Source organism: Molossus molossus, unplaced genomic scaffold (assembly GCF_014108415.1).
Source record: "Molossus molossus isolate mMolMol1 unplaced genomic scaffold, mMolMol1.p scaffold_m16_p_10, whole genome shotgun sequence".
Classification (NCBI taxonomy): Eukaryota; Metazoa; Chordata; class Mammalia; order Chiroptera; family Molossidae; genus Molossus; species Molossus molossus.
Window position 1 is genome coordinate 37,719,284 of NW_023425345.1, and position 15,719 is coordinate 37,735,002.

Genomic DNA, 15,719 nt, shown 5'->3' on the forward strand with positions numbered 1-15,719 from the left:
AGTGCAAAATACATTCACTCCATTGCAGCATCTCTAGAAATTTTAACCAATTTCAGCATCAGCTCTAAGTTTAAAATCTCATCGAAATATAATTTGCTAAAAAATTTCAAATGTCATTATCTAATTTATCTAAACCCTATATGGGTGAGATTCTGGCTATGATCCATCCTGGGGGAGGGGGGGATTCTCTTCACTGGGGCACCTGTCAAACTAGAAAACAATTTATCTGCTTTTAGAATACACTGGTGGAAAGACGTTGTCCATTTACACCTGTGACCTCTCCGAGCATGTTTTCACAAAAGTGAGTTTTTAAATTCCAGCATCCTTTGCAATCTGGATAGACTGAGAACCTCCCAAATCATCAAGTTTTGCTTCCTTTTTGCTTAACATATACTTTCTCAATTTGTCTTTTTCCTCTTACATTTTACCATAAGCAGTAAGGAAAAACCAAGTCACACCTTCAATAGTTTGCTTAGAAATCTTCTCAGCTAAATATAGAAGTTCATCTCTTGCAAGTTCTACTTTCTACCCTACAATAGAACACAATTTAGCCAAATTTTATACCACTTTATAACAAAGATCACCTATCTTTTAGTTTCCAGTAGCATCTTCCTCATTTCTTTCTGAGACCTCACCAAAAACATCTTTAATGTTCATATTTTAACCAGTATTTTATTCATGTTGATATATCGCTTCTCTAAAATGATAGCTTTCTATCCCATGCTCTGTACTTCCTTTTGAACCCGAATCACTTTCAATATCTATTTTCTACCGATGATCTCTTCAAAGCAATCTAGGCTTTTTCTGTCTTGCTCCTTGAAATTCTTCCAGCCTTTAACTACTATCCAATTCCCAAACTACTTCTACATTTTTAGGTATTTACCACAGCAGTACCCCTGTTCTTGGTATCAAAATCTATTTTGATTATTAGTTTCCTAAGGCTGCTATAACAATGTTTTGCACATTGGGTGGCTTTAAACAGCAAACATTTCTTCTCATAGTTATGGAAGTCAGAATTCTAAAGTCAGTATGTTGGCAGCAGTATGCTTTTCCCCAAAGTTCTAGTGCAGAATCTTCCCTTGCCTCTTCCTGCTTCTGCTGGGACCTGGTGTTCTTCACCTGGTGCCTGCCTGTCTTCGTTTCTGCCTTCACCTTCACGTGGCTGTTTCTGTGGCTCAAGTCCTACACTCCTTTCTTTTGTAAGGAAACTTATTTTAAGACATAGGGCCACTCTAAATCCAAGATACTCTGACCTTGCATACTTAATTATATATGAAAAGACCCTATTTCCAAATAAAGTTACATTTATAGATACCAGAGATTAGGATTAGGAATTAGATACCTGGGATTAGGATTTGAACATATCTTTTGTGGGGGATTGCAGTTCATTCCACTACAAAATAAATGACCAAAATATCAAAAAATGATTTTTATTAGTAAGCCATTTTTCTTTTTTTGATTGAAATAGTAAATGTTTTCAGAGGCTGTTTTAGTAGACAGTTTCTTTCTGTTATAAGAGTTAAAATACAATTAAATTTTGGAAAGAGGTTTAAAATAGGAGGAGTCATAAGAAATTAATAGAATATTTTACATGTCTCATCTTTATTGATTGAGATGGGTTTGTACATTTATTCATAAGGCATAAGTCTGTTTTAACATTAACAGGCTGGAAATTGTTCCTTGATACTCTCAAAGTAGGGAACCTCAAAGTAGGGGTGATTTGTTGGAATTATTCTTATACAAGTAGCTACAGCCATTTTTATGACTGTAACTGTCTGCTCTTCTCTCCTTTCCTCCCTGATCCACAGTTGTCCTGTTTTCCTTCTCTTTTTCTTAAAATTTCTCCTCCCCTTCTCCTTTCCATGTCCTTTTATTTTCCCCCTGCTTGGCTTGAGTTAGTTTTGAGCATCTACCTTTCAAGGCACTTGGCCTTTGAAGACTTCAACAAAATTGAAGATAAATAGTAATTTCTTTTAAATCTGGCACAGAGTGAAGTTCTGCCTTTTCTATTGGAGCAAATAATAAGGTGACATTGAAGTAGCAATTGGAACAGGTCCAATTCAATCAACAAATTAGCCAGGAATTTAACCAGGGTTACACAAGAAGCCATATTTTCTGGCTATGCTAGATTTGGCTTTTATTCTTTAACAGATTGTAGTTGGTAGAGGAGATACTGTACTAATGGAGAAATGATCATGGCAACAAAAATGGCAGTGTTGTAAACATATCATCTTATGAATTTTACTTGAATAGTTGTTTTCACTTTCAGAGTGATGAATTACATGTGACCTGCTCATTCATTTCTCATTTGTTCACTACTAGTTCCTTTACTTAAGGTTTTAGTTTAGACGTAGATGTGACATTGTCATGTCTGAGTTTTGTTAATTTAGTATATAGAAAAACCAATTGCTTATGCCAGTGTGAACAAATTACAGGGTTCTCTCCATACTTTCCTTACTGTATTTGTTAGGAAATATCCAGAAGGATTTTGTTTTGTGATCTTGTTTTTGTTTGGGAAGATTCAGTAAAGCTGATGGTTTTGGAGTCTGTGTGCTGATAAAATTCATGCAGTGTATTAAGGCAGCCATTAATGGAATAGGGCCAGAGATGAAAATTAATTCTTTGAAAGATTGTAGATATATTCAGCTGAAGGGGCAGGCTTACTAAGGGTATCTGTTTCAGTATTGGGTACAGTTTACTATGGCAAAAATGCTTTATTTCCATATGAAGTATTACTTTATACCTTTAGACTGATCCTTACATGGTTGTACCATTTTTGTCTCTCATTTTATATTCTGCTAAATATTTGAGTTAGTCTGTGAAACTGACTTGAAGATTTTGAAGGATTCTGTCCGTGTTGTTATTTGTTACTGACTAGGGAGAGACTAAAATGGCATAGGTAGTAGAACTAGGAGGTAGAGAGTAAACATTTATTCACTGGGAAAGACTTCCTGTTGTGTAATTGTCATAAAAGTGAAAGGTACTTTTTTTTTTAGAAACCAGCTAGGCTTGTTGTAGCTGTCAAATGTGGACCCAGTAAGTGATGGAGAGGCGCATTTTGTTGTTTTTGTTCTGTTTTGACAAAGTGGGTACATACAGGATAATCTAATCTTCTTTGTGCTTCTTAGTTAGAACTTTTCAGTGCAGTGGTTGGATGTTGTCCCACTATCTTTATTTTGATTTCTTGCCTTGAAAATTTCCTTTTGGAGTATCTGGAGGTGTTTATGGATGCCTAATTCAATATAGTTGATTAGTTGTTGTGAAAGGGATAGAATCTTGTGGCTTCAGAGGGAGTAGTGGTGAAGCCTGTATTGGAAAACCTTTCTCAGTCAGACAATAGTAAGTGATTATGTTCTGCTAATTATGTTCAGGCTAATTATAGACTTGTCTTGGCCAAAGAATTTAGAAAGTGAGAAGCAACTGCTTTCTAATAGGTGGAATATAATGGTTGATTGGTGTTTGGAGTTCCTTTCCTCCCTCCCTTCTTTTTGTCTTTCTTTCTTTTAAATACTGTAGTAATTCATTCCAAGTACCTAAATCAAATATTGGCTTTTAACAGAGGATCCTGTTACTGTGCATGGCTTCATTTATTTGTGATTAGTATGGATTCTATTGTTAGCAATGGCCAACAATAATATAATGTAAATTGAGAAATGTTTGTCAGCTTAATGACCTAAGTTTGGGCTTTAATTTCCTTTTTTTTTTTTTTTTAATGTATAAATCTTGATTTAAATATCTGAATTGAGTTTTCTTGTCAATATACTTAATGATGCCTACTTTAAAAATTTTGCTAATTTCTAATTATTTTCTGTGAAGTATCTACATTTGTTATATTGTTCTTTTTTATGTGTGTATTTAACAAGTATTTTTTTCAATACCAATTATTCTAGGCATATTAATGGTTTTAGACCAGGTATATTTAATAATTTTAGCAAGGAGTTGGTATTGGAGTGGTTATGGGTGGTGGAGAATTGTTTGGAATGTGCTTCTTATAACCTGTGAAAAGCACCTTAATTTGCACGATTTTTATCAGACCAAAATTTCTGGTTGGCAGTAATGAATTGATGAATTACTGTTTCAAGTTTTATCGAGAGTGACCAATTTGTATCTCACTTTCTTCAGGAGATGTGACTTATGACATGTGATTCTGATTCTATATATTAATGAATTTTACATAGAAAATGGATCTGTTGATGAGGAGTTGGAAGTATTCTCAAATAGTTCAGTCTTTGGATATTTCTTAAAAAACATTGGTCTGGCTATCAGGATATGTAATTCAAGCTTAACCCTCCCCTTACTGAACTCAGTGACCTTGAACAATCCTCTTGATCTCTCTCGGCCTCAGTTTCCTCATTTATAAAATGAATATATTGGAATAGTTTACCTTTAAAGTTCTTGTTTAAAAAGTACATAGTTTTATTTAAGGTGAAGGCATCTTCCCTTTGTAATGATAGTTTTGGGTTTGACCTTTTGAAAGAAAGCTATCATTCTGGTCAAATTGGGTTTTGACTACTTTGAAGATAGGTTGAAAAATTTGGCTCTATATTCTTGAAATAAAAATTTCAGGCTATGTATGATTGTTTGGTTATTTCTGTGGTTTTTTGTTTGTTTGTTTTTAATATTGTGGGGGGCAACTGGGCAACCTGGTGTGTTACGTCTGGTTATATGATTGTCAGTTTCTTTGAAGTAAGCAAAGGGGGGTTGACTGATCTAGTTCTGTATCATAGAATAGCATTAGAAACATTGGAAAGAGTTTTTAGAAATGATTTGATCTCACTCCTTTATTTAACAAATAAAAAAATTCCAAAAATATTTGTTAATTTATATTGATTAATATAAATTGCATTGATCATAATCTCATTCATTCAACAAACATGTATGTGAACCCATTAAATAGATTCCTTTTTGAAGACTAGATTTTAAATACACTTCTAACATTTTTATTGTGATGTTAATAACTGTCTCTTAGAGAAGAATGAAACACCTTTCTCACTTCCCAAATATATTTAACCTCAAATCTTGTTCATTCTCTTTTCTTTAGTCAGTTATTATTTATTTAGCTGACGTTATATGCAAAGCACCATTTGAGGTACATATATTCAATGGCAAGTAAAATGTCATCTTCCCAAATTGAACTTAATGTCAAACTTTGAAATCACTCTGGTATCTGTCGTTCTTCACTTTCCCAAGTGCCACAGTGTTAGAGAGTACATCATCTTTCCCAAGATAGCAAGGGAAGATAGGTAATGGATACTAAGTACAGAACAGAAAGTAGTGATAGATGTTATGTATAAAAAGAAAGCATGATTAGTAGATAATGATGAGTGTGTGCTATTTTCTATAGTGTGGGTCAGGGAATGTCTTTCTGGTATGATGACTTTTGAGCAGTATCTGGAGGAAATGAGTGTATGCTCTCTGGGGCAATTCGTAGATCAGACATAGCAAATAGCAAGTTCAATAGGATTATAGCGGGAATGTGCTTATGAAGGTTTGAAGAAAGCCAATGACAGCAGATGGAGGGAGTTAGGGAGAGAATGGTATAGCTTTGGGCTATGGGAATGATTATAGAATTTATTTGCAGTAATATATGGAAGCTTGTTGGGAATTTTGACCAAATGTGTATATTTTATTATTTAGCAGATATTCATTGAGCACACACCCTGTACTAGGTACTATTTTATTTATTTATTTTTTTTAATCCTCACCCGAGGACATTTTTCCATTTTTTTGTACAGATAGAGTGGGAGGGAGAAAGAGGAAGAGAGAGAGAGGGAAACATCGATGTGGAAGGGACACATCGAGTGGCTGCCACCCACACGACCAACCAGGGCCGGGGACAAACTGCAACCGAGGTACGGGCCCTTAGCGGGAACCGAACCCGGGTCTCTCCGGACTGCAGGCGGACGCTCTAACCGCTGAGCCAAAACGGCCAGGGCTAGGTACTATTTTAGTTGCTGTGGATATAGCAGTGAACAAGCCCTCATAGAGATTACATCTTACATTTGTATGATTGCTTTAAAATTTTAAAAAGGTTGTTTTGGCTTTTGTTTTGGAGGAAGGGTAGAATGAAAGAGGCAAGGTTGTAGGCTAGAAGTAGCAGTGGATATACTGACAGCTGCTCAGATTCTGCATCATGAGATGGGAATAATAGGAAGTTTATGTAAGTAAAATAAATGGACCAATATTTGTGAAGGTTTGGAACAGTACCTGATGCACTCATATTTTTTAAGGGTTTATTAAAGAAGTAAAAGTGAAGATCAAGTTAACAGGATTTTCTGAGATACTGCAAATGGATTGTGAGGGAAAAAATAGAGAAATTAAAAATGATTTCAAGGCATTTTTGCTGAGCAACTGGAAGTTTGATAGAGGAAAGTTAAAAGTTTGACATTGGGCATGTTAAGTTTGATGTTCCTTTCAGACGTCCATGTAAAGACCTTACTAGGCAGATGTATAAATCTGGGGATCAATAATGGCAAGGATGGAGATATAAATTAAGAAGTTATACATAGATAATATATAAGATAATAGAATTAATTAGGATTAATGAGACATTGAATAAGTTAAAGAAGAGAGCTTTTCCCCAGGAAACTTCTATATTGTGAAGTTGGGGCAATGGACAAACTGAGAAAGAATAGATAGGAGGAGAACCAAGTAAAGGAAGCATTTTAAGAAGGAAGGGGTGGATGTGGCATGATGATGACAGCAACAGAAGCTGCATAGTTTTTGGAATGTTCCTAGAATTTCTTATAAAATTAGAATAAGCCCTGGCCAGTTTGCTGAGCGGTTAGAGCATTGGCCCGTCGACCCGAGAGTCACAGGTTCGATTCTGGTCAAGGGCACGTACTTCAATTGCAGTTCGGTCCCCTGGCCCTGGTCAGGGTTGTGCAGGAGGCAATCAATCAATTGTGTCTCTCTCAAATCGATGTCTCTCTCTGTCTCTCTCTCCCTCTCTCTCTCTCTCTCTCTCTCTCTCTCTCTCTCTCTCTCTCTGCCTCCCACTCTCTCTGAAAATAAAGAATGGAAAAATATCCTCGAGTGAGGATTAAAAAAAAAATTAGACCAAGATAGTTAAAGAAAAAAAATTCATAAACACCATCTTCAACAGAAAGATAGATGACAGTTCATATGAATTCAAGAGCTCAAGCTGATAGAGCTGGATTATTGATAGCAACAAGACGTGCATGACTGGCTACCTGTCTGTGCTGGAGTAACGGAGGTGACCTGAAGACAACAGCTGAAACAGAGTCCTCTGAGCCCTCATTTCCCTGAGAAAGTGCCCCTCCTAAAGTCCAGAGATGCATGGTGACGGGAGATGGTAGGGAGTAGTATAAGACATTGAAGGATGGAGAATGTTCAAGTACTGGGAGTGGAGGGGTTCAGAAAAAGCGGATATTAGGAAGTACTAAAGAAGTGGCTCCACTGAAAAGACTTTATTACCTTATAATAACAACAGAAGAGGGAGCCCTAGAATTATGATGCAAGGGAAGTTGTGCAGGCCCATGTCACACGTCTTTCTCAGGAACCTTGCCTGAGTAGTAAATTGCAACATGGGAAAGAGAGGACAGTAGTGTAACTGTGTATTAAGATAGAAGCATTTAAAGAATAGAATAAATTAGAAATAGAAGGGTTCAGGAACAAGAAAAGATAACAGTTAAATAAAAAGAGATTGCAGACAGACACAAAAAGAAATAAAAGAAAAACTTCTAAAAATGAGGACTAAGCTTGAAAGCATGAAAGAGTGAATATAATACTCTAGAAAGAAAGAGAAGGGACTGACAAAATATGAAATAATAGAGGAAGGATTTTGAGAGAAAGGATTACAGAAAACAAGCAAAACTGATCCAGTGTGTGCATAAATGTAGTTCCTGAAAAAGAAAATCGAAGATGTGAAGCAGAAGTGTATGAAAAATATAATTCTGTAAACAGCTAGGACCTTATAATTGAAAAGTATACATATGTACCTCGGAAAATAGACCCCAAATAGTCAATTATGAGACATATTCTAGTGACTTTAAAGAACATATCAGAAATCTAGAAATACTAGGACTTGGGTTTTTGGTTTGCCCGGGACAGTGATATCTATGCCCATTATCCTAATGGAATTAACCCCTTTTACTCTCAAAAATGACACACTTTAGAACATAAATTATATAATCAAGTTAAACATAAAGTAGAGAAAATTAGATTCATGACAGACATTTTAAAAACATACTTTATGCCAAAAAATAATATAATTAAAGTAATCAAGGAAAGAAAATATGAATACAGGATTTATATACAGCTAATTGATTTTCAAATTTAAAAGCTGCAAATGGTTCTCAACATTCAAAAACTCAGAGACTCAGTCTCACGGTCCTTTTATGAGGAATATTTCTGACACCTCAGTGAATTTCAAGAAATAGAATAATAAAACAGCGTTACAAATAAATAAAGGTTAAAAATTAAAATGACATAAACATACTATATTTTCTTGCACTAATATTGTTTTATTGAGATATAATTGACATAATGTAAAATTTACCATTTAAATAAATTTAAAGTGTATAATTTAGTGGGTTTTTAATATGTTCACAATAATGTTAAACCATTACTATCTCATCTTATCATTCGTGTATAATGCCAGACATATTCATCAAGAGGAAACCCCATATGTGCTAGGCAGTCACTCTCTACTTTCTTTTTTTTTTTTTTTATCCTCACCTGAGGACATTTTTCCACTTTTTGTTCAGGTAGAGTGGGGTGGGGGGGACAGAGAGAGAGAGAGAAATATCAATGTGAAAGGAACACATCGAGTGCCTGCCACCCGCATAACCGACCAGGGCCCCGGGACAAACTGCAACCAAGGTACATGCCCTTACCGGGAACCGAACCCGGGTCTCTCAGGACTGCAGGCTGACACTCTAACCACTGAGCCAAACCGGCCAGGGCGACTCTCTCTACTTTCTTTCCCCCAATACTTGGCAACAGCTAATCTACTTTCTGTGTCTGGATCTGCCTACTTTGGATATTTCATATAAAAGGAAGTCATATAATATGTAGCCCTTTGTGTCTGGCTACTTCCACTTAGCAAAATTTTTTCAAAGTTCATCCATATTGTAACAAGTAACAGTACTTCATTCCTTTGATGGTTGAATAATATCCCATTGTATGAATACTATTGTATTTTGTATATCCATTCATTAGTTGAGGAACATTTGCATTATTTCTACTTTTTGGCTATTAATAGTGCTGATATGAACATTAATATACAAATTTTGTGAATATGTTTTCAGTACCCTGTATATGTATCTAGTAGTGAAATTACTGTGACATCTGGTAACTCTATCTTTACATGTTTGAGGAATTGCTGAACTGTTTTGTACAATAGTTGCAATATTGAACATTTCCAACAACAGTGTGTGAGAGTTTTATTTTCTCTACTTCCTTGCCAACACCTATTTTCTGTTTGTTTGTTTGTTTGTTCATTTATTTTATTATAACTATCCTATTGGATGTGAGTGAGTGGTTTTGATTTGAATTTCCATAATGGCTAATGATGTTGAACATTTCTATCTTTGGAGAAATATCTGTTCAAGTTCTCACCCATTCTTATTTTATTTTTATTTATATTTTATTTTTGTTACAGATGTTTCTCCTTTTTTTCCCCATTGACACCCTCATCCCCATCCCCCCCACCCCGTACCCGGCTTTGTTGTCCGTGTCCATTGGTTATGCGTCCATGTCTCAACCATTTTTAAATTTGGTTCTTTTTGTTGATATATTATGACAGTTGTTTATATATTCTAGATATTAGACTTTTATCAGATATATTATTTGGAAACAGTGAGCTTTCTTTTTGCTTTTATTCTTTGATGGACAAAAGTTTTAAATTTCGATGAAGTCTAATTTTTGTTTTGTTTTCTATTTTGTTTGGGCTTATGGTGTATATTTTTAGAAACCATTACCTAATCCCAGGTTACAAAGATATGCACCTATTTACCTTCAAGAGCTTAATAGTTTTACAGGACACTGCATCAACTCGAGGCCATTTGAACAGTCTAACCCAAATCACTGATTTATATCAACAATATGTATGACAAAATTAAAAAATAAGAATTGAAGAAATCCTTACATACCCCATTTTCTCAGTTTGACCATGTGGTAGATATTGTGGCTTTAAAAACCATGAAGATGAGGGGGCAAGCCTTTGTTATACAAAAGAACTAGGCTCATCCATGAATGAGACAGTTACGAGAATTTCTGTCTTATGGTAAACCAGTTGGAACACCAAATTCAGCTGACACCCAACAATATGCAACACCAAACCTTCAGGTCCATGATTACTCTCCAAACTATTTTACTCCTTAATAATTTACCAGAAGAGACTAATGAGATGATGATATCCATACTGTTTAATCAGTTCCGGTTTCAAGGAAGTATGTGGGAGGAAGCAAGACATCTCATTTGCTGAAATGACAGTTCGGCGCTGCAGGGATGCTTTATAAGGATTTGAGATCACACTGTCCCATGCCATGAAGATCACCTATGCCAAGAGGTGATAGTTGTCTTTAAAGGAATTGGTGTTATTTATAGTGTTTGTTTGTTTTTTTTATTCTCACCCGAGGATATTTTTCCATTTTTTGTACAGATAGAGTGGGAGGGAGAGAGAGAGAGAAACATTGACGTGAAGGGACACATCGAGTGGCTGCCACCCGCATAACCAACCAGGGCCGGGGACAAACTGCAACTGAGGTACATGCCCTTAGCGGGAACCGAACCCGGGTCTCTCCGGACCGCAGGTGGATGCTCTAACCGCTGAGCCAAACTGGCCAGGGCAATAGTTTTATTTCTTACACACAGGTATTTGATCCTTTTGTAGTTCATTTTTATACATCGTGTGAGGTGGAGTTCCAGATTTATTGTTCTGCATGTGGATACAGTTGTCCCACCATCGTTTGTTGATAGAACCACTCTTGCATTATTGAATGGTCTTATCACTCTTATCAAAATTCAGTTAATTGTAGATGTATTGGGCTTATTTGGAAACTCTCAAAATTTCTGTGTTCTATTGTACTAAGTCTCTATCCTTATGTGGCTACTACCACATTTTGGTTCCTGCAGCTTTCTGCTAAGCTTTAAAATCGGCAAGTATAAGTCCTTCACTTTTTCCTTTTCAAGATTATTTTAGCTATTCATAACTCTTTGTAGCTGAATTTGAATTTTAGGATCAGTTTATCTAGTAATTCTGACTAGAGAAAGAGCCACTGAATTTTGGTAGGGATTACACTGAATCTGGAGATAAATTTGGAGAGTAGTGACATTTTAACATATTAAGTCTTCTAAACCAGGAACACGGGTTATCTTTCCATTTATTAAGTCTCTATGATGTTTTGTAGTTTTTAGTATAAAAGTTTTGAACTACTTTGGTAAAATTTATTCCTAAGTATTTTATTGTTTGTGAAGCTACTGTGAATGGAATTGTTTTCTTAATTTCATGTTTAGAGTGTTCATTTGAAGTGTGTAGAATGCAAATGACTTTTTGTGTTGACTTTGTGTTTTATGACTTTGCTTAACTTGGTTAGTAGATCTAATAGTGTTTTGTTATATCTAATAATTACGTAGTATTTTCTATATATAAATCATGTTTTCTGCAAATAGAGGTAGTTCTATTTCTTTACTTCTAATCTAATAATTTATAAGGATGCTTCTTATTCATTTTTCTTGCCTAATGCCCTTACTAGAACTTGGCTAGCAGTGTTAAATAGAAGTGGCAAGAGTGGACATCCTTGTCTTGTTCCTGATGTTAGGGGAAAAGCTTTTAGTTTTTGTAAATAACATAATGATATCTGTGGGATTTTCACAGATGCCCTTTATCAGATTGAGGATGCTGCTCTATTGTCCTAGTTTGTTGAGTATTTATATCATGAAAGATATAGATGATCTTATCACTCTTTTTTTTTTTTTTTGCATGCTGAGATAATCATACTAGGTATTTTTTTTCTTGATGTTTTAATATGGTGTGTTAAGTGGATTGCTTTTCATATGTTGAACCACCTTTGCATTCCTGAGAAAAATTCCATTTGGCCCTAGTGTATAATCCTTTTAATATGCTGTTGGATTCTGTTTGCTGCAATTATATTGAGTAATTTATATTCGTCTATATTCATTAGGCAGACTGCTTTGTACTTTTCTTGTTTTTGTCTGGCTTTGGGACTAGTGTAATCCTGGCCTCATAGGAAGAGTCAGGGCATGTTTCCTCATCTTCTGTTTTTAGGAAACGCATGAGAAGGATTGGTGTTAATCCTTTTTAAACAGTTGTGAGAATTTGTTACAATTGCTGGCATTTTCTTTGTGCAAAATGTTTTGATTACTGATTCAATTTCTTGTGATAGGTCTATTTGATATACTATTTCTTCTTGAGTCAATTTTGATAGTTTGCATATTTCTAGAAATGTGTACATTACAACTTGCTTATCTCATTTGTTGGCATACAGTTGTTCACAGTGCTCTCTTATAATCCTTTTTGTTTCTTTAAGTTCATTAGCAAGTTCTTTTCTATATTACTAATTCTAGAAATTCGACTCTTTCTATGTTTTTTTTCTTGTCAATCTGGGTAAGTTTTGTCAATATTGTTTATTTTTAAAAAGAACCAACTTTGGTCTAATTGATTTTCTCTGTTGTTTTTTATTCTTTATTTAATTAATTTTTTCTAATTTTTTATTGTGCTTTTTTGGGGGGTTTAGTTTGCCCGTCCTTTTCTAGTTTCTTAAGGTAAAAGTTTAGGTTACTAACTTGAGATTTTTGTTCTTTTTTTTAATATAGATGTTTAATTTCCCTTGTGATTTCTTCTTTGCCTCGTTGGTTATTTAGAAGTGTGTTATGTAATTTCACACACATTTGTGAACTTCCTCATTTTCCTACTCTTAATTATTCAATTTTTCACTGTTAATTATTTAAAGTTTTATTCTCTTGTGGTCAAAGAACATACTTTGTATGATTTCAGTGTTTTAAAATTGATTGAGCTTTGTTTTGTGGTCTAACGTATAGTCTCTCCTGGAGAACATTTCATGTCCACTTGAGAACAATGTATATTTGCTGCTGTTGGGTTGAGTATTCAATAGTCATTTGATTTTTCTAGTTGGTTTTATATTGTTCAGTCTTCTGTTTCTTTGCTGATCTTTTGTTTAGGGTTTCTGTTCATTACTGATAAGTTGCAGTAACAAATATGATACTAATAGCAGTACAAAGAAGGTCTTATTTTTGTCTTCATCAACAATCATTTAATAAACATTATCATATTCAAGTTACTATGTACTGTAACTCCAACTTCTGTTATGAGACTGAAGGAAACTATTATATTTTTCCTGTCATTTTATCCCCAGAGACACTCAATTATTCATGGATGCAAAAGTCAATCGTTTTATTATTTTGTAAACCAAAGAATAAATCATGGTTTACTTTCTTATTTTCCAGGAGAAACATAAGCAAGAATTAGAAGACATGAGGAAAGCTGGTCACGAAGCCCTCAGCATTATTGTGGATGAATATAAGGTAGAGGATTGAGAGCCTGTTTTCTTTATTCTTTTAAACTTTGGCAAACTTTAATAAAACATTTATACATAGGCATGTGCATACATACACACATTGTAGAATTTTTAGTGTAGTCTTATTTTGTATAGAATTCCTTTCGGCTTACCAATAGTGTTCACTGGAAGCATACTTGATAATGCTAGATGTTGCTCTGCATTTGAGAAGTTATAGAATATTTGTGAATACAGTTTTTGCAGCTGAAGATTTATAACAAAGTACTGTAGAATTAATTGCGGGATTATATTATGGTTCCTTTTATAAAAAATATGTTTGATTTTAGAGAGAGAGGAAGGGAGAGAGAGAGAAAGATATGTTAGAAAGAAACATTGATCAGTTATCTCTTGCACACACCTCAATGGGAGACTGAACCCACAAACCAAGCATGTGCCCTGACTGGGAATCGATATGGTGACCTTATGGTACACAGGATGACAAGCCATACCAGCCAGGACTATGGTTCCACTTCTTATAAAAAAAGAAAAGTATGATACAAACGTGAAAAATATTGTTATACATTTTTTCCTTTCTTAAATAAATTAAATAGATTTCAGTACATTTAAGTATTGACATAAATTATGATAAATGTCAGTATCAGTGTTGTACACAGTATTATTCTTTTGATTCTATGCCTGTATAAGCTTAATAATCATTTGAAGCAAATTGAATATTTAATGACAAAATCTTTTCCCCCAAAAAAGTTCATGTTAGATCTTTTTTCCCTCAAGTAAAAGAGGAATACATTCTTATTGAAATATCATTCAAATAATTCTAGAGGTAACCACTGTGGGGGGGGGGGTAGAGAGAGAGAGAGAGAGGGACAGAGAGAGAGAGAGGTATCCTCATCGAGTATGCACATCTAGAATTACTTCAAGTGAAAAGCTCCCCGACCCCCCTCTCCATAAGTAGTCTGGTAGATAGGCCTCAGGACTTGAAAGCTCATCTTTGCTACTATGCCCAATATAGAAACTGGTGCCACTGTTGAGAAGGTCATTAAAAAATGGATGGTTTTCACAGCGGTGGTTATTGCCTCTTTTTATAATGTTGTGAATTTTTAGTTCAGCTTTAGTTATTGAATTGGGAAAAAGAATAGGGCCTATTTTGAACCATCCTCTTTTTTCCCTTAAGGCTAATATTGGGAAGAGTCAAAATACTGGAATGTACATCATTCTCCTGAAGTATTAAGTGATATATTCTAGGATAAATTTATATTTTACTTTTTATTTATGAATTTTAAATGAAATCTTTTGAAATTATTTACATTGTTTGTACTATGTGTGTTTCTGAAGAGCTCAGAATTTAATATATTAAATCCTTTTTTGGTTCTAGCTTCATTTTTTTTTTTTACTTGAAAGCATGTTCATTGTGTATTACTTTCAACACTGCCAACTAATATGGTTAAAGTCATGTGACAACTTTGTAAATATATTTTGTAAATTTTCTTTTTAAGAAATGTGGTTATGAGCTACTTAGTTTATCTCCTCTTTGTCTAGTATTATTATTTGTCACTCATTTAAAAAGAGAGGATTTAAAAGTACCAGCATTAGGTATTATGATTTGCTGAAAAGGATTAGGAATTGAATCAGCCTACAGAGTTATATTTTATTTGTCATATTATGGTTACAGTTAGATACCATGCAAAATATATAAATTCTTTTATAGCAGGGAACTTTGGTGTAAGTACATTTTACATAGGTTTACTTATTGATTTAGTGAGAAGCTTCCCATTTGGTACAATGATATTACAACATTCGGAGGAAGAATATTATCTAATTTGTTAAATTATCACATAAAAGTTTATAACTCCAGTGATCTAAAAACACACTGAGCATCAACTTCAAAAAGTAATTCAGGTAGGAAAAATAGGCATTGTTTTCCTGATAAATTAGATGTCTGTAATTTAAGTGTGGACAAGAAAAAAAGTTTGTTTTCAATTCTAAATTCAAGCATGAGAAGTTCATGTGGTAATTATTTTATTATATTTCTCTTTTTTAAGACAGCATATAACTTTTCATTAACATCTTCTAAAGTTTTATTTTGATAAATATATAACCATTTTGATGGATGATTCATTAATCATTATCACTAATCATTAGGTAACTCAAAAACAAACTAAAATACACCTTTTATGAGAACAACAATAGTGTGAATAT

The 15,719-nt window shown here is 34.2% G+C and overlaps 1 protein-coding gene across 8 annotated transcripts in view; it reads left to right on the forward strand.

The window, feature by feature from the left end:
- CCDC91 (coiled-coil domain containing 91) overlaps positions 1–15,719 on the forward strand; it is a 273,314-nt gene that overhangs the window by 128,783 nt on the left and 128,812 nt on the right. For all 8 annotated transcript variants that reach the window (XM_036251940.1, XM_036251939.1, XM_036251941.1 and 5 more), the window contains one exon: positions 13,453–13,530. In XM_036251940.1, coding sequence (XP_036107833.1) covers positions 13,453–13,530 — 78 coding nt within the window. The remainder of the gene's footprint in view (positions 1–13,452; positions 13,531–15,719) is intronic.